General features: G+C 30.6%; 2 protein-coding genes across 15 annotated transcripts in view; one reads left to right on the top strand and one right to left on the bottom strand.

Annotated features, from left to right (window-relative positions):
* LOC106071782 (uncharacterized) overlaps window positions 1–8,616 on the top strand; it is a 35,012-nt gene extending 26,396 nt beyond the window's left edge. For 3 of the 5 annotated variants that reach the window (XM_013231949.2, XM_056030681.1, XM_056030683.1), the window contains 11 exons: window positions 852–936; window positions 2,623–2,831; window positions 3,146–3,296; window positions 3,655–3,817; window positions 3,919–4,088; window positions 4,650–4,879; window positions 5,241–5,349; window positions 5,695–5,893; window positions 6,206–6,362; window positions 6,653–6,817; window positions 7,814–8,616. In XM_013231949.2, the coding sequence (XP_013087403.2) occupies window positions 852–936; window positions 2,623–2,831; window positions 3,146–3,296; window positions 3,655–3,817; window positions 3,919–4,088; window positions 4,650–4,879; window positions 5,241–5,349; window positions 5,695–5,893; window positions 6,206–6,362; window positions 6,653–6,817; window positions 7,814–7,975 (1,800 nt within the window). In that variant the 3' untranslated portion in view covers window positions 7,976–8,616. Of the gene's footprint in view, window positions 1–851; window positions 937–2,622; window positions 2,832–3,145; window positions 3,297–3,654; window positions 3,818–3,918; window positions 4,089–4,649; window positions 4,885–5,240; window positions 5,350–5,694; window positions 5,894–6,205; window positions 6,363–6,652; window positions 6,818–7,813 lie in introns of those variants that run through there. The other 2 variants (XM_056030682.1, XM_056030684.1) reach the window with 2 other exon arrangements.
* A 2,283-nt stretch (window positions 8,617–10,899) lies between these two features.
* Window positions 10,900–19,588, bottom strand: part of LOC106071784 (1-acyl-sn-glycerol-3-phosphate acyltransferase epsilon-like) — a 20,197-nt gene continuing 11,508 nt past the window's right edge. For 9 of the 10 annotated variants that reach the window (XM_056030691.1, XM_056030690.1, XM_056030689.1 and 6 more), the window contains 8 exons: window positions 17,610–17,828; window positions 17,389–17,473; window positions 17,143–17,258; window positions 16,954–17,043; window positions 16,391–16,481; window positions 15,557–15,721; window positions 15,341–15,464; window positions 10,900–14,983 (listed from right to left, as the gene is read on the bottom strand). In XM_056030691.1, the coding sequence (XP_055886666.1) occupies window positions 14,764–14,983; window positions 15,341–15,464; window positions 15,557–15,721; window positions 16,391–16,481; window positions 16,954–17,043; window positions 17,143–17,258; window positions 17,389–17,473; window positions 17,610–17,825 (1,107 nt within the window). In that variant the 5' untranslated portion in view covers window positions 17,826–17,828 and the 3' untranslated portion in view covers window positions 10,900–14,763. Of the gene's footprint in view, window positions 14,984–15,340; window positions 15,465–15,556; window positions 15,722–16,390; window positions 16,482–16,953; window positions 17,044–17,142; window positions 17,259–17,388; window positions 17,474–17,609; window positions 17,829–18,186; window positions 18,432–19,588 lie in introns of those variants that run through there. The other variant, XM_056030693.1, reaches the window with a different exon arrangement.

Genomic DNA, 19,588 nt, shown 5'->3' with positions numbered 1-19,588 from the left:
GACAAGTAACACACAAATGTCTGTTTGGTAAAGCTATTTGCACCAATTGACACATTGATTCTACTTTTTCCACTTTTATATATGACTTTGTTGATGATCTTAACAGAATCACTGATATATAAGGAAAACTAATCTTAATACCCATTCTATAAGGTGGTAAACAAAGAAATAAAAAGCAGCAATTGTTTAATCAAAATAGTACTCATTAAGAGAAAAGTTCAAAATATTGACAAAAGCTATAAAAGCCACACCCTTCATAACAAAGCTCCAAACTTAACATTCCAACAATAATTGGGTACTGTGTTCTCAAGTTGTCCATCTAAGAAAAGAAATTTAAAAAATGTGAAGTTGGCATTCTTGAAAAACAGTGTAATTAAGAAAATGTAATAACAAAAAAAGAACACTTGGATTATTGAAACCTAAGATAATTTTTAAATTGAATACTGACTTCATTTTTAATTGCTTGTTAGCCATAATTTTAATTTACTCTATGTAATTAATCTTGCTGCACACTGGCATTTAGTGGATTAAGCTCTAATATCACAAAACAAAATATTTATTGCAGCTGGTATAAAAAAATGATTTGAAGAGCAAACATGATTATTTTTGTTTTACTGTACTTTTTTAGACTTCACAAAAAATATTACTTTAAGTAATTTTTACTTTAAAAAAACAACAAAAGTCAAAGTAAAAATATTAAGAAGTGAAAACTCATTGCTTTTTTTTAATAAAATAAGTTTTAATTATATAAAGAATCTGTTTGGATCACAGCTTACTTGTTATGTATATTATTATTTTTTTTTTTTTTGTAATTCTAAAAAATGTTGAATTCCTATCAATTTTTTTTCTAGAGTTTAGATGGATTCTTCAAAAGACAAAAAATTGGTACAATGGCAGTGGATGTTCTAAATGAGCTTTGGTTAGACCTTCCTTTAGGTATATTGAAAATCTTTACACTCATATTGTTAATCTATAATAGCCTATATATGCAAAAGCCCTAGCTGACTGACTGATTGATTTATTTATTACTCAATATTACTAGTTCTCCCACTTGGGCTGGATGAAAAAATATGAAAATGTAACCTGTTACTACTTACCTTTCACTTTGGAAATGGCATCAGTTAATTTTCTCTAAAATGGTTTTTTATTTTAAAATGATTTTTTATTTTACTCTTTAATAAAACCAAATTGATACTTATTTTTGCTTTCAAGATCACTGAATATTTGTTGAAATCTTTAGTGTTTGAAGCACTATATATTGTATTACAACTAGACCTAGATCTACATGTATTCTAGATATAAGAATCCACCAATTCTCACAGTGAATATGAGGGCCTATTATTTTAGATCTATAAGTTTTTGCAAAGCTTTTTATTTTTGTATCATGCTGTTCTTTTGGAAAAGGGGGGGGGGTATTTTTTCACAAATATTCTTAAATTCACCCAGTTATTCCTATAACATAATATAGGCCTACACTAGGAATAACTACAATAAGCACTTTATAACCAGAGATCGTAATTAGGTCTTTTTTTTGGTAGGGGAGGTGGAATTTTATTATCAAGTTTCCATTTATGTTTTACTAGAGGTAGAGGAATAGTTAGGCCTACTCCTTGAAGGATTATAAGATGCCTAAAATTAATTTATGTTTTGGATGTTCCTTCAAGATTGAAGATTATTACATCCTGGCCCAAAACTCCAGAAAGATGGTAGCAGGGCATGGCAGAGGGCAGAGTTTGAACCTGGGACCATAAAGATAATAGTCCAAAGTGCATACCACACATTGTGCTAAATAAATATAACCATAATTGGGGAGAAAAGTGATTCTAGAAATCACAGGCAAAAATAGGTATGTGTGGAGGATATTAGAAGTAGGCTGTTCTAATTCAGTGAAACAAATACTAGAATTACCAGACTAAATGTATATTAGGGAAGTATCAGAATTGTGAGTATATAGTTATTAAGGTTTGAATGGAAATGTGATAAAAAAAGAGCTAGACTGAAACTTAAATATACAATGGAAGACATGAAGAATAATCAAAGAGCATATCTAGTTTTTTTTGTTAGGTAGAGGAGCAAGAACTAAGAAAAAATGTGGGCATAGTGAGCACAAGTATCAGTGATACTAGAATTCATGGGCCAAGACTATGAGTGGAAACATTCTCAAGTATGCTGGCATGAAAGAGGGTGGGATCATGTTCAAATCTTATAAAATAATACATTTTGAAACAAGATTATATTGTAATTAATCAGAGATAAAATCAATGGGCTTAATCAGTGGGTAAATGTAATCCAATATATAAATGAAATAAATAGCAAATACAGAAATATTCTCAACATTTTTAATCCAGTCAGTTAGTATAACTTTTTTTAACTTATGCTACAATTAGATTAATTTGATTTATAAGAAGTTTAATACAGACAACAATCATATAGGCCCCTATTAGAATCACACCTTTATTCACCCATCTAAAATGAAGGGTTTTACCAGTGTTTTGAGAAGATATTTAAATGTATGTTAAATTGAACCAGTTAATTTGTACTAAGCTATCTTACTTAAACTATATGTTGTATAAATCTTTCCACCCAATAAAACCATTAATTCCATCTTGGCATCTTCACCAGTTCAAGCACTCAAGTCAAGTCATATTGATGAGCTTTTGACTACTAGTGTTCAGTACTCTACTCAGTTCTTATCTCATTGGATAGTACATCCACCATTTTTCATCAACCAATTTATCAAAGTCCATATGTATCAAAATTTCTTGGAAGCATTGGCAGATAAAACCTTGACATTTTCACAACATCTTTTTGTAAATATGCCAACATTCATGGTAAGTATATAAATCTGCATATTGTTTAATACTGTTGTTTGAAAATGAATGTCTGTTTTTAACTCAAATTATTGCTAGTTTTACAATAAGTTCAAATCTTTGGTCAATAGTTTTAGAGCTTTTGTAAAGTAGTTAGTCATATCTCCCCTCAAACTTATTTACACTCTAAGGCCTTGATGCAGTAAACATTTACATTTAAATTTGATTAAAAAACAAAATAAATTTTTGCCCTTTAAGGCTTTTTTTTCTTTCAAGTAAAAAAATATATGATCTACAAATTAAAATTGTTTTAAGCTTCCATTTTAATATTACAGCAATGGCCAAAGTTACCTGTGTTTGAGAAAAAATTACTTGCTTATATTAAGTACAAGACCTTGGGCTCTCAGCTGAAAGACAAAGATGTTGCTGTTATCATTGATGGGCGACGAATCAAAACATTCGATGGTATTATCTACGACATCACAGGTATTTAGTGACAATTAAACACTATATTTATTATATATGTCAGCGATGATGCACCTAAATATAATTACTTATGGAACACATATAATTAACATTTTTGCTAAAAATCTTGTGATGTAAATCTATCTTGTAAAAGCTTAGCAAATTAGAGAAGGTCTTTATGATAAATGTTAGAAAAGCCTACATCAATTTTTAAAAACATTCGCCTCATTCTATATTTGGGTTTAGTAAATTGTGAATCTGCATACAGCTTTTATTTTTTTTGTATAAATAAACTGTTTCAAAATTTCTCTTTAAAATGTTTATTGTTAAGTAGGATAAGTTTGCTTGCTTAATGCTACAAATCATATTTTTTTTTTAGAACCTCCAGCACAGTTCTGCTCTTACTTGATTTGCTCTGACCTTAAAAAGGGTCATTTTGCTTTAACTTATGCCAAAGCTGGGCTAACATTGTCTTTACAAAAGTTTGGTTTGACACTTGCACAAGATGGCTCCATTATTAGCTTTGGTTCCAAGAAGATTGAGTAAGACTTTTTATAATATGATTTATTATACAACATTTGAAAATGCAATCTTTTTTCTTTTATAGTGACTTATATAAGACTTGTTATTTATAACCTTTCAGTTATCTTCCATACTACTCCAATGATGCTCATTTAATCCTGAGTATCCATGATGGAGAGTTTCATATTGACATTGGCTCAGGTCTGGTGCACTTGATTTTTAATCCTGTTAAATCTTTTTACATCCTTGCCATAGACAGGACTCTCAACAATGCTACAATCGGTCTTTTAGGTAAGATAAAAATTATCATATTGTGCCTTATAAGCAGTTTAAAAAGTGTTTGAGAATGTTGGCAACTTACGTTTAGTTCAAATGGTATTAAAAATGTTAGTGGATAATGAAAAAGAGAAAATTTTGCATGCAGTGATTATATTAATATGGGTTCACAAAAACTGAGTCACATTTTATGCCTACATTTTTCTATCCTTTCTTTGTTAATTTGTATAATCTAATACTACAGAATGCTTTGCTAAAATTTACAGATAGGTAAAAATGTTGTTGATTTAATATCACTAATTTTTAAAAGTTCATTTAAAAAAAGAAAAATTTAATAATTCTAATTCTGCTGTATTCTGTTATTGCATTAAATTATATTTTTGGATGTGTGGCATTAATTCCCCCCCCCCCCCCCCCCCATGCACTTGAACATTGAAGAGATGGACTAAAGTACAATGACAATACTACTACAGAACAATTGAATACATATGCTATACACATGCAATGATAATAATAATTATAATAATTTATTTGGACTCATTATTTCCTAAGACATTCAATGATGATCTATTTCAGGTACTAACAATCATGAAAAAGGGGATGATTTTCTCCTGATCAATGGCACTGTAATAGAGAACAGCATTGACTTCCAGAACAACTATGAGCTAAGCAAGAGTGATGAATGTCACATTTCTGAACCTCCATCTTCTATTTCCTGCATGCCTTCTAATGATCAGACCTGCTCTGTATTTTCTTATCCTGATCTACAGGTCTGCAACACTATTCTAAGATCCCAGCCTTTTAAAGTAAGGTAACATTTTGTTAGATAAGATTATTTTATGGGTCCAAACAAATAAAATTTGATTTGACTACAATTATTTTCATCAGCCTTACTGCTATTACAAATTACAATATACAAACACTAACAACATACACACAACAGAAGAAATAAAAAACCACAGACACACACACACACACACAATCAGCACTTGATGAATTGGGCTCCTTTGTACTTCTTGTTGACATCAAACATCAAATGATTTGAAACACCCCCTAACAGTTTTATAAATCTATCTGTTCAGCAGTTTCTATAATAAAAAGTTATTCATTAACTGCTTATACTAAGGTTAATGTATTTCCTACATTTACTTTATACATGTATTTCAGTTACAGTGTCAGGTTGATGTTTGCCAAAAACAATCAGAGTGTCGCAGCATTGCAGCTTATGTAGCTGCATGTCGTAGTCGAGGAATTTATATTCATTTGCCTCCTCATTGTAAGAAATTTTCTATGCCATATAATTATTTTATTCTAGTAATTACTTTTATTGTGGTTTGTTTTGCATGTTTCAAATGTTCCTACAGAATTGAAGTTTATATCATCCAAGCCCAAACCCCAACTGGACAGTGGGGGTAGGCGCTGGGCAGGGTTTGAGCCTGAGACTATTGAGAGAACAGTCCCAAGCGCATACCACATTTTTATATTAATTTACAAAAATTATATTCATAAATCATATTAAGACAGTCTTTGCTTTTGTCTGTTTTGACAAAGTAAAACTTTAATTTGAAAATATCTTATTTATTATTATTCACTCTGAAAAATCAAAGATCACTTTCCACAGGTGAGTGTGGTAACAAACTAGAAGGACAAGAGATTGTTGTGGTTCAGTCTCTCCACCAGAAACTTATCAAATCCAATGATCCTTTGCTCAGTGTTAAGCATTTGTTATCTAGTTTTGAGCATGATGCCAGTATTGGATTGGTGACCTATGGAGGAAGTGGGCTATGGGCAGAGCCTAAAGCACATCTGCTGGATGGGAAGTAAGCCAAATTATTACATGATAAATGTATTTGTATTATTAAAAGCATTATCAAAATTACATTTTTATAATAAAACAATAAAAACAAAATTATCATCTACATAAATTATTTTACAGAAAAAAAGAATCTTATAAGGTCTCCATTGACTGCTAACTGCATTGTTTATACGAAACACCTTAACTAACCATTATTTTGTATACATTCAATATTTATAAATGAATGGCCTCTTAAAGTAATCTCTCCTTATATAAAAAAAAATTGATATTTCTATTAGACATTATAAATAATGTTGCTTTATGTTACTATTTCTAGACTTTTAGTAAAAAATACAAAAGCATTACACAATTTACCAAGTGCTGTAAGTCCAGGACAAAATGAAACTTCAGCAGAAGATGCTGTCAAGGTTGCAGCCAGCTATCCATTTCAGTCATTAAATTCCAAGATGATAATTCTAATATATCACCATGTGGTAATTATTTTGAAGTAGTATTTTTTAAAGCCTTGTCATATTCACATTAAACTACAAACAAGTATTTCAGCCAGTGATTACTAAGATTTAGAGAGAAAAACTAAATATTATTGTAAACATTGAACAATTACAAATTGCTAGTGCCTATATTTAATGGTACATAATTATAATTGGATGGAATTTTTGTTTAAACTACACAACAATTAGTTATGTTTTGCTTTTAGCCATGATGATTTAGGGAAGAACAAACAAAGGAATAGTTTGTTTTTCATTTTACTTTTGTTTTTTAGACTGGACAAAAAAGGATTAAAGAAACCTTGTTAAAAACTTTGCAACGCAAGGGTATTATTTTAGTTGCAGTATCTACCTATTCCACATTGGAAGATAAACAGATAGTTGGACTTTTGACTGATGGGAAAACTATTGGCACTTCTGCTAGTGTGACATTGCCTCAGGTAATTTATTGTACTATTTTCAAATTACACTGACAACAGTCTATTTATTAACTGCTTATGGAAAATGTGTTGAAGCATGGGAATATAGGTGAATCAGTAAAGGTAATAATAATGATGTCCAGCTTTGCTCATATCTGTATATTTAGGTTACCTTAACTAAGTGTTGAGACACTAATTAATCAGCATCTGCCTTGAACCCAAACCTTGATGATTTCATCATTCTTGATTCTAGGAGTCAAAAGAAGGACTATTAGCTCTAGGAAGACATACACATTTTTACTTTAATGCAATCACACAAGTCTATATGTACATAGTTGTCCTTTTATTATTTTTCTTAAAAAAATGCAAGATACCAGTGAATCTAATTAATAGATAAAAAGATGAACTTGAACCATATAAAGAATGTTTCTTTTAATTGATATTTACACCTTATTGTTTTTTTTTTTAAATCACAAAGAAAATCTGTCAAACATTAAAGGCATTATACACAACTCAATGATACTTAAAAAAAAAATTATATTTCATATTCAAGTACAAAATACAATGTGGATTACTTCAACAATAGAGATCCCCCCCCCAGGTCTCAGAGCCATAAAAAGGCAAGACCACACTATGAAAATCAATGTCCTGATGAATACCACTATGGACAGTTTAGACTAGCATAGAGCAACTGCTTACTGTTGATGCAGTGAATAGAAACATATCCCCTATGGCTACAACCATATGCTAAAGGTTAATTTTTAGGCTAGACAGGTGAATATGTAGATGGCAAAAAGAGAACTTAAATCTTTTGTCTGCATTAGATGTGGCAAAATATATAGATCACTGCAAGGTTTGCATAGCTAAGTGAAATGCTACACCCCTCCTTAATCTAAGGACTTCAAGATAATTTAAGCTTTTATATATATACACTGTCAAACAGGTATGAACCATGTAAGGCATTATTTATTTTAAAGTTGATTAGTTCTTTAAATCAAATAATGTTTGTAATTCCAGGACTTGTTCACCACTGCAGTGCAAGAGTCAAAAGGAATGTGGATCAGTCTTGACACACTCATTGCAGGACAACCAAACAATATCCGAAAAATTGTTTATGAATTGACAAAACTTAGGTCTGACAGTCATAACTGTACCCTTAGCAATGATAGTCATAGTTAATTTAAACATAAATTCAACAAAACATCTATATATCTTTGTTAAAATATAGTTTACTACTTCAGCATAATAAATTATTATAATACTATGTATATTATCACGTAGAAATTCAATTGCAATTGTCCATTCCATAGTTTTAACTGAAGCTATTCAAACATGTAAAAAATGTCAAACCCTAATACTATAATTTAAGAAATTTGAGTGAACTCCTGCAAAACTTTTTAAGGTGTTGATGTCATTTTATTCCTCTCTTGTTTGAAAGCTTGGCTTTCTTTTTATTTTACTGCTTTCAGAATGCCACACTTTCAACTACAAACTAAAACTTCATTCAAACATTCTCCATGGAAATGGTTTAATACATTGGCTCTTGTCTAAGTAGTAAAAATGCTCTGTACACAGCTGTCTGTAGATTTACTTTTAAAACATTGGATGGTGCCTTTCATGTTTTTATTATTAACACTGCCATTGGATGATTATTTATTTTTATTTAACTATCTCTGTATTAATGTAAATTGTTTAATAGGACTAGTTTTGAATTTTATGATTGCTTTCACTGATTAAATGTTACTGGTCTCAACTGTTTATGATAAATAAATATTGTATTAAAGCACTTCAGATAAGTAAAAGGTGTAAAGGGAAAGCCACTATCAGTACTTTGTGTTGTATATCACATAAAGAAATTCAAAAACTAGAAAACCTATTGAAAATCCCATTTCATCAATTTGAAGCTTGTTTAGTTTAGTTGCAGCAGCTACTTATACCATCGGAAAGCAAACTGTTTTGATTTGAAAATGAATTAAGCACACCTTCACATCCCTTAGTCTTTTGGACCGCTGGATACAAGATATGTTGACCGTCTTTCTCCATTCCTCTTTGTCATTTGTCTTGGATAGCTCATTCAATGGCAGGCCCATAAAGCATTATTATTATCTAAACAATACATAAAATGCTTTTATAGTTTTGCTTAGAAAAGTAAATTTATAATGTATGGTATACAATGTTATGGAACGGGAAATATTTTTGGAACATTTATACCTAGCTTTGTTATTATAATGTTATTAAATAAATTAAATATTACTTGAGTGTTTTCTTAAACTAAGCATGCACATTGTATACAAAATTTAATAGGCAGTGGCATATTTACTTCTAGTCTTATGAAAGCCTCTTGAGACCCTTAACCATTGCCTGTCATGTCAAGGCTGAAATGTCTGGATGTCTGCCATATTTCCACAATGTTTAGCCAATAACTGTTAGAACGCAGCCACCACAGTGTGCAATGCTTGTGTAATATGGTGGAGAGATAATAAGAAGGCAGGCTTTATAACTAAACAGCAAGTCTGTAACATTTTTTAAAAAGTCAATCCAATGAAAGCTTGTGGGCCTGATGGATCAAAAGGGCAAGTTTTATAAGAATAAGCAGAACAACTGGCTGAACCTTTTGTAGACATTTTCTATACCGGTACTTCGCCAAACAACCACGAGATTCCATCCCTGTGGAATTTGTCCACAATTATACCTGTCCCAAAGGTTGTCAAACCAGTGGAAAATAACGATTATAGACCTGTATCTCTGACATCAATTGTTTCTAAATGTTAAATAAACCAGTTAAAATGTTTTTAATTAATGACATTTCAAATAAGTTAGACCCATTACTATTCACATACCAACATGGAAAAGGTGTAGATAATGCTGTACTATACATTTTAAATTATATTTACAAACACCTCGATTCACACAACACTTATGCAAGAATGTTGTTCATTGATTTCTCATCAGCTTTCAACACAATCCATATCCTTATTGAAAAAATGAAAGCAATGAAGATAAGTCCATATATAATTCTGTGGGCTAATGAACTGAGACCTCAGAGAGTGAGGGTTAACAGCACAGTTTCTAACGCATGTATTGTTAATACAGGAGCACACTAAAGGGCTTTGACATCGCCATTGTGGTACATTCTATATACCAATGATCTTCAAGCAGGTAGTCCTTTTTGATCCTTAACAAAGTTTGCAGATGACTTGGCTGATCTTGCCCTACTCTCAGAGAACACAGATGTAAATCAGTATTTAAGAGAAATAAATGATATTGAAAAACTTCCGAAAGGAAAAGAAAGAAAATGTTATTGTTTCAGTAGCTGTGGAGATCAATAGTTCAAACCTTTAAGTACCTCGGAACTGTGTTAGACACTAAATTAAATTTTATTGAGAACATAGATTACATCACCAAAGATTAAGGCTACTAAGAAATATGTCATCCTTGAGTGTTAGTGAAAAAGCATTGTTTATGTTTTACCATGCTCACATCTGTTTTTAGTAATGCACAATTGTAAAACAAATTTCCTCACTGATCATAAAGATTATTATTATAATATAAACATTTTGTATGAAGGAAGGTTAGATTGGAATTGTTTGTTGTTCTTAGGTTCTGTGCTAAAAATATGGACATCTGTCTACCTGCATCTCTTGTCAAACAGTGGACCCATGGGATCTGCCTCAGAGTTTGTGCTTAATGTTGTTTTGAATATTAAATTGTGTAAAAATTATTTTGACCAAGTTGTAAAAATAAGATGTTACAGTTTACTTAGTATAATAATGTTTTCATTTTAGATTTTTTTTTATTTTTTTGCTTTAGATTTTAATACTTGTGGCTAGGTTAAGGGAGAATTAAGAAAACAATGTGACTGGTGGAATTCAGCAGTTCAGGCAAGAGTAACACATATTCATTTTTTGGGTTCTCTCAGCCCAGCCCTTATGACAATGTGAAAAATACACCTCATTATAGAAACATCAGAGTTGAAGTGCTATTCGTAAAAAACCTCACCAGCTCAATGGACTGCCCAGAGCTATACTGCATGTAATTTAATTATTGAATATAAAAACAAACTAAATTTTATTTAAAAATTAAGAAGAAATGAAAATAAATGATTCATGGTAATATTTTTAATTAAAGTACTTCACTCAAATTTAAAACAAATATTTGAATAACATTAACAAAATGTATTGATGACTAAATAATTTTGAAAATGGAATTGCAGAGAAATTTGATACATTTTCAGGAAGGAATATCAACACAGAGCTATAGAATGAATCTATTCAAAGGCAGTGTTATACTGAAAGCAAAATATGTCAGAATAATTAGGCATCAAAAACAAAAATTTTAAGAAGTTGGTGTCGCGCAAAAACTCATTGGATACTCCCAACATATTTACAAAATGACACCCAAATGGCATTAATAGTTGCAGATTGACACCAATCTTGTTTAAATTTTTTTTATATATGTACATGTATAAAATATGCATATTAGTTTTCAAAACCTATTAACACTAATATTCATTATAAAAAAAATATTATATATATATATATATTATATATACTGTTGTAGCCCTATTGGTGGAACGATAAGGCTAACCGTGTATGATCAGCTGACACATGTGACACAGGACAGTAATACAGTTAGCGTGCTATATCGAAGGGCAAGGGACAGTACTGGTATGAACTTTGCATGTGAATATGACCCGTGTTATCATCGGATCATAAGCCTGCATGGACCAGAGACAGTGTGTAAGGCAGTGCAGTTCAAGACAGGACAGGGATGAGACCGGGACTGTTAGTAGGCCATAAAGTCAGTCCTGGCGGAGTCCTCAAGTGAACATACGGGTCCAGGAAGAGATAGAGACAGTAGAGTTTAGTACAGTGATGTAAAGTGTAACATTTTTAGTAGTTGTGTTGCCTATTGTCTAGCATTGGCTGTTATCTATTCATTAAAGTAGCAGATTATTTGGAACTCTTATCAAGTTCTTGATGTGTTGTGTGTTGAGCAGTTGTTTACAGAACGCCTAATTAGGAGAGAGAGAAATGTAACAATATGTATATGTGAAGGGTGGCTGAGGGGTAAAGCGCTTGGCTTCTGAACTCAAGAGGTCCAGGGTTCAAATCTTGGTGATTTTAAATTATTTTTAAGTACTCCACCGAGTCCACCAAACTCTACTGGGTATAGACTTTAATTGGGGAAAGTAAAGGCAGTTGGTCATTGTGTCTAAAAGGGGATACTTCACTTTTTACTTTACTATATATATGACACATAAGACAAAACAATTTGATAATATTTAGATGGTCAATATTGTCATAATATTTAGTGTATGGAGAAATACACTATTTTAAAAAGGGTTCAGGCTCAGATGACTAAACATAACAAGTGTACTTATTTTGTGCAAATAAATAGATTGGTGAAATCAGATGGAACAGGTTATAATATAGGCATTTCCCTATGGGAGGGGGAGGTGATACATACAACTTAGTTCATCACACTAATGTGACTAATGTAATGTTTACCTACAGCTTTAAAAAGGAAGTATGCACTGTGCAAGCAGTAATTAATTGAAAAGTTCTTATATCATACCAACAGAACTTTTTTTTTTACATACAATTTGCAAATCATGTTTAAAAAATGTTAACCAATTTATACATTGATGGACTCTTAAAATTCCATCTTACCATAACTATGTATTCTTGTCTTTTATATCAATTCTCTGATATCACAAGTCTTGAAATGATAATGTTAAAAAAGAAGAAATGCATTTATATACTTAATAATAAAATGTTATTCAAGATGAATTGTATAACCTTTAGTTAGTAGATGGAGCGGTCAACTAGATAAAAAATAATATTAAAGACAATGATTTGATCTGTTAAATTTAAAAAATAAAATTAAATACTCATAGCCAGTGGTTTTCAAGCAGGAAGCCTGTAGAGTATTCACAGGGCTTAATGGTACTTAGAACATTAATGATGATATGTAACTAACAACATTAATAACTGAAAAGCGGACGCTTTCAAAAGAAAGAGGGACTACTTAGACATAACAATATTACACATTTTTAGCTTTAATGAAATCACAGATATATAATTTATAATGTATATAGATAAGAATACAACAAAATGATTGAAATTTATAAATAGATAAAAAGATGAACAATGTAAAAAAAAAAAATTGAATTTGGTACAAGATTAGTAAGCTAAAGTAAAATACCACAACAGAAATGGGTTAATATTGGAAATCATTTCAAAAATATAAGACAAGAACTGTGTATCATTAATTATACATCAGATGTAAAAAAAATCCAACCACTCCACAAGATTTGTTCCACATTTTACCCAGTTCTACTAAAAGTTCTTTGTACCCAATATAACATTTTAAAAAAATTCTTTTCTAGCATTATTTCATGAGCATATTTACTAGCATAATAATAAATAATATTTACTAACATTATGGTGATCATATTTACAAACATCATGTGTGAGCATATTTACTATATCATGTGTGAGCATATTAACTAACATCATGTTTGACCACATATACTTAGATGTCTCTGTATGAATGACCATACTACTTCACCTTACTTTAAATTTTCACAAATTAATATTATATGATATGCATGATCATATGACGGAATAACATTGCCATAAGTTTGAACATTTAAATTGTTAATTCAAAAATTAAAGCTACATAAATACTAATAAATAAATATTACAATCGGTAATGTTAATAATTTTCATCTAGGTATAGTACACAATAAAACTAAAGGATGATTTGGACTAAAATTAACAGAAGCAACTTCAGGTCACTATTAGTTTGTATCAATATTAAGAAATAAGATGTAACTGTAAAGGATTCAGCAGCTCAAATTTTTTAGGCAAAATTTTTTTTCTAGAACAAAAGAACATTTCTTTGATCAGCTTTTAGTGCAGAAACATTATTTCCATGAAGCAAAACTTGCTTATTAGACATATAATATTTGTTAAATATAATTCTGAATTCAAATTATTTCATTGATTCTTGCCAAAACTTTGGTCTAGTATAGATACAATTTCACATATTATTATGCTTTCATTTCCTATATCAGTTTTTCATTTCTTTTCAAATTATGGCACTAACACATTCAAATGAAACAAAAACAATGAATAAAGTAGATATTTCTCTTGTTTTTTTTTTCCAAATCACATTGTTAACAATGTGAAATGAGATTCTATTGCCTTGAATGAAGATTAATAAAAGCATTTTACCTTAGTCAAAGATAAGGTACCATTAAAGTGAATGTAATATGGGGGATACATTTTGGGAGAGGGTATTCCCTTCATAGTCCTCCAGTGAAAAAGACAAAATTACAACTTATGGCCCTCAAACAGTCATGTGTGTGTGTTATACAGAGAAGTAGGCAGGTAAAGCAAAGGTATTTTATCCTTAGAAACTATGACAATTGGGCCAAAGAAGAGAGTAAGGTAGTGGGGTTAAACTGTGATGTCTAAATTGGATATATGCAGTGAAGTAAAGGAGTGGCATATACTGTAGGCCATTGGAATTTTTAAAAATTTATTGTCAAAACAAACAACATTTAAACTTCAAATTTATTACTCTCTTCAAACTATTTCTTTACAATTTAAGTTAAATACACTTTTTAAATACATATTTTCACTGTAGTTTCATCTAATCTTAAATACATATATATTAACCATTACCTTAACTATGGTAAGCCTTAATTGTGCATAATTAACTTTGTTTAACAATTATACTTTATGTATGTATGGATGACTACCCTGTTGTGTGGCATGCGTTCTGGGCCACTGTTCAAACAATGCCTGCCACTGCTGAAATGCAGGAGATTTGGGGGATGTAACAATCTTCTTTTATGAAGGAAAGGCTTTAACTTAACAAGGCAAGTCATAATATTCAGGCTGTTTTGTAAAGTGTAATTTATTCAAACTCTCACTTAAAAATTTGATAAAGAATTATTATCTAATCCCCATCCAAACCAAACCAATACTAGCAATACCCAGGCCTACAGTCCAGTAGATTTGCTGTCCTTTATGAAAAGCATTTACAGCTGCAAATGTTCCACTCCATAAAAGAACTGATGGCAACAAGGCAGGCAGGCTCAGGGCCTTAGTTACACGCATGCAGGGAAATCTGGCCTCTTTCTCTGATTCAGCTGAATAGAATTCATGCAATAACCTAAAAAAATGAAGCATTTAGAAAATGAACACATATACACCACATTACTAAACAACTTTAGTTCACTATAAATTAATAAACTAAATTAATAAATCAAGCCTAACTTTGGATGTCAAGTACTTAATATACTGTAAGTAACAATTATATATAATAATAAATATATGCATCTTAAGTCCAATTCTATGGATATATTCATTTACAATTCATTTAATCTAAAGAGCTCAATATACCAATAATTAAACGAAAATGACTTATACAATTTTACTTTTTTTCCTATTTGATCTAAGTCTTCTTTTCTTTAAAAAAAAATGGTCTTGAAAAAATTATATTGAAAGCGGAACTAAGTTTTACACCAACCTGTCTTTCATTTGATATCTTAAATAAAGCCACTGCTTCAGTTTCTCTGCTTCTACTGGTACTTCATCAATTGGTATTCGAGAGACATGAATATGAACTTGAGGACTTAAACCCATAAGAAAATCTTTGAAAACAAAAAGTTCAATTAGATTTTTTTAAAGACCTAATTTAAAAAAATCTAATTAAATTTATGTCATTAAAATTGATATTATTAACCTTGCATTGGAGGGGCTTCTCTGTGTTTCTTTTCACTAAAATTGTAAGAGTTTCCATAAGCCAAGGTGATGTCAAAGACAGAGTCCACAGTGGTTCTTAAGTGATCAACACAGACTTGCATAGCACCAACTCTAGGAAACAAAACATTTTCCAGTGGTTCTAATCCTGTTGAGTAGTAAAAAAAAAATAGCTGAATGAATCCTGTTTTCAGAAAAAAAGAAACAAAATTGCAATATCTATTTTTCTTCTCCCTTTGGTTGAAAGAAAAAAAAGTAATGTAGTTAAAATAGAAAATATTACGATGGAATCACAAGATTGATGATAGCCAAAAGTGTTATCAGAATAGACTTTAAAAAAATCAAATTTCTTTTCTAGGGATTTATCTTGAAATAGGTAATTCTATAAAGATAATAAAAATATATCTTATCTTCTTATCTTATATAATACAGACGTTACTTCAAAAAAGAAGATGATTACGTCCTATGCGTCATGCATTCAGTCATGCATATTAACTAATGACTTAAATTCTGCCAAGTCACTGGTTTTCCTGGCTAGCTCAGGCAACCCATTCCATGCTCTAATAGCACTAGGGAAGAAGGAGTATTTGTACAAATTTGTCCTAGCATATGGGATGAGGAATGTGCCTTTATCTTTAATCACAAAGTCACATTAATATGTTTCTAGAGAAATTGAAAAAAAAGTGAGGTTAATGTTAAAGAATAAACTTGAATTTCTTTTCAATATTATAAATTTTTTACTTTTGAATAGCAAGTAAAAAAGAAAAAGTTTATCATAGATAATTAAAAGACAAAATCTCACAAAAACTCCTTGTACCTTGTTCTATTGCAAAGTTTTTACTCAGTTTTATTGTCTCATGATGTTCTGGGTTGAACCGGGTTCCCTCTGGGAAGATGACCAGCCACATCTACTTGTTGCATAAAAAAAAACATGTGAAGTCATATTTATGTTATTTTATCCTCATAGTGTAACTTAGACTACATCATAAAATATTATGGGGAGTTAAAGATTACTAGTTTTTCTATATAATTCAAAATAGTAAATGTGCAAGAACTAAACTAGTTCTATATTGTACTAAGGCGATAATGATAGAATGCATCAAATAAATATTTAATGAACTAAAATTTTAGCTCATTTAGTATAAGGATATCTTAAGTAAAATAAGGTTAGTGAAAAAAGTGAAAATGAAATTTAAAAAAAAAGTTAAAGCAACATTTGTTTAAAAAAAAAGTTGCAAAGTTTTGAAATAAAGTCCCAATGAAAATAATTTTTAATAATGTAAAAACAGCTTTAGATTCAAAATTTAAACACTTTTCAAACTTTAATATTATAATCATATCTAAAATGGACTATGAATTTTTGAGAATATGAGCACCTACAGGTTTTTGGTCTGTTGCATCCCTAGTCAGTTGTTTTTCAGCTTTTGCTCTGTTGAATTTTTTTGCCCTCTTAACAAACAGTGATCCATGCTGAAATGTGTAAGTTGGGAAAATGTATTGACATCCTCAAAATGTGTAATAAAATTATAAAGTCTTATAATGGCAAATGTAATACAAGGCTTTAATTACCATTCCTAAATAAAAGCCATAAAATGGTAGAAATTTCAATCCATCCTTCAGGACATAGCGAACTCTACCCAAGCTTCCTCTGCGTAATGCAATGCAGCTTGCTATTACCCAGTCCACTAAAGAAACAAAAGAAAATATTCTGTGATGATCGAGCAAGATATACATTTTACTTTTAAAAATTAGTGTACTAAGCATTCTTGCTAATTACATTCACTATACATAACATATTAAGACCAGCTCTCTTACTTGTGGTTTGATGATTGGACATATAAATACAGTTCTCTCCACTTGGTAACTCCTGAAGTGCTTTAAGGTCTCCATAAAATATCAACTGTGATTGAGATAAACATTTAATTAAGTACAAAACTACTCAGAAGAAATAAAAATGTTTCAAAAGTCTTTGAGTTATTTTCAATAAGTTCAGAATATAAAAATGTTTCAATACTGGAAACTATGCTTCTATTTACCTCTACACCAGTTAAGACTTCAAAGAAGAACATTAAATTTCTGTGATAAGTAGAGAATAAGAAATCATCTCCTTTAACATAAACCCACTTAGGGAAAATTGCTGAAATAATTCTCCAGCTTCCCCAAACAGTTATATATGCTGGTGCTGCTCCCAACATAAAAGCAGTAGGAACAATCCATTTGAGATTTACCATTAAAATAATAGCTGACAACATTTTCTGTGGAGAAATAACACAATTTTATACATAATTTTATAAAAATAATAATCATCAATCTTCAACATGATGATTCTATAAGACTGCTTTGTCTAGTTTATGTAAACATGTACAATCAACACTCACTGCTTAACACAAGCAAAGAACACTTGAAATAAAAATTATTTAGAGATAGATCTTTGACAACAAGTCAGGATGCAGAAATACTAACAAGTCTTAAAAAAAAAATCTCCAATTGATAATAATTATTTGAAATGTTAACATTTTTTATGGAAACATAAAATAAATTCTCAGAGTAAGTTGAAACTTTGCACAATTATTCATTGTCAATAACAAATCACGAATTAATAAAAAAATTAACCTTTTAATCAATTAGTTGTAATTAATCAATTTTGATCTATATGCAAATGTATTAAGCCAACAGAGATAAGCCTTGCTATAATGAGAGATATGGCAGTGATTGAATGGTGCTCTCCTACCAAAGCGCAAATGGGACTCTTGTCAACATGCAAGATAGAAAATGTGTAAGAGTTACAAGATTAGGAGAGAAACAATTGTGTACAGTTATGATTGATTCAAAATAATTGATAAAATTTCACTCAACTTCTTAAAGTATTTTTTACATTTCACTTGTTTAAACTTCTAATTAAATTTAAATCTAATATTAATATTTTATGTAAATTTGTATTCAATTTTCTTTAAATATTGTCATCTTTTCAATTGGCCTATATTGATTATATCAAGAGGAAAACATGAAATAGTTTCTAACAGTGTTAATGAAATTAATCTGAGATAAATCAAGACTTAACTATTTAAGAGGTACACTAGACCTATGCTTGCTATATAATGTAATTTCTTTTTACATATATTAATATAGCTACATCTCTTTATCTTGCACTCTGCTAACATTAAACAAATTGACACCACAAACTCATAAATGCACTAATCAATTTTAAGTTGCATCAAAAAATGCTGTAAAAAATGTCAAATCTTTTATTATGTTTTAAATGCTATCCAGATATTGAAATAGACTCTAGAACCCATGGCTAAAAGAACAAAAATTTCAAGGAAGAGTTTTCATATGATTTAACAATGTCTGGACTTGATTTAATCACTCATTTATGTCTGACTATAACTCATCAAGATGATAATGATATTCATTTATGAACTTCAATATAAACATATTTAATGTAAAATGTAGAATAAATTTCTGACATTTCTTCAAAAGAGAAGAAAATTATGTCTTAAGCATATCCAAATGTGAGGTCTTAGTCAGTGGCATAGCTAGGGCTTTGGGAGTTTGGCTTCTTTAGGAGCCCATGCATTTTGACATCATGACAAGAGATAATGTACTTAATAATATAATTCACATATTTGGGAACAACAATAGCCAGCAACCTAGATTTAGACACTGAGCTGACAAAAAGAATAGGAAAGGCTTCTGCAGCAATGGCAAAACTGTCCAAGCGTGTGTGGGAAAATGCCAAATTGACAACGGCAACAAAATCCTGGTCTACAATGCCTGCGTTCTGAACACACTTCTTTATGGCAGTGAGAGCTGGGCAACTTACATGCGTCAAGAACACTGATTAAATAGCTTCCACCTACACTGCCTGCGACGCATAATGTGCATCTCCTGGAGGGACCATGTCACCAACCAGTAAGTTTTGACACAAGCCAACATGCACAGCCTCTATGCTCTCCTTCAAAAGAGAAGACTACGCTGGCTCAGTCATGTCACTCCCATGCCAGATGGAAGAATC

This window comes from Biomphalaria glabrata, chromosome 5 (assembly GCF_947242115.1).
Source record: "Biomphalaria glabrata chromosome 5, xgBioGlab47.1, whole genome shotgun sequence".
In the NCBI taxonomy this organism is placed as follows: Eukaryota; Metazoa; Mollusca; class Gastropoda; family Planorbidae; genus Biomphalaria; species Biomphalaria glabrata.
Note: the sequence above shows the minus strand (reverse complement) of the source record. Positions and strands in the feature narration are given on the sequence as shown.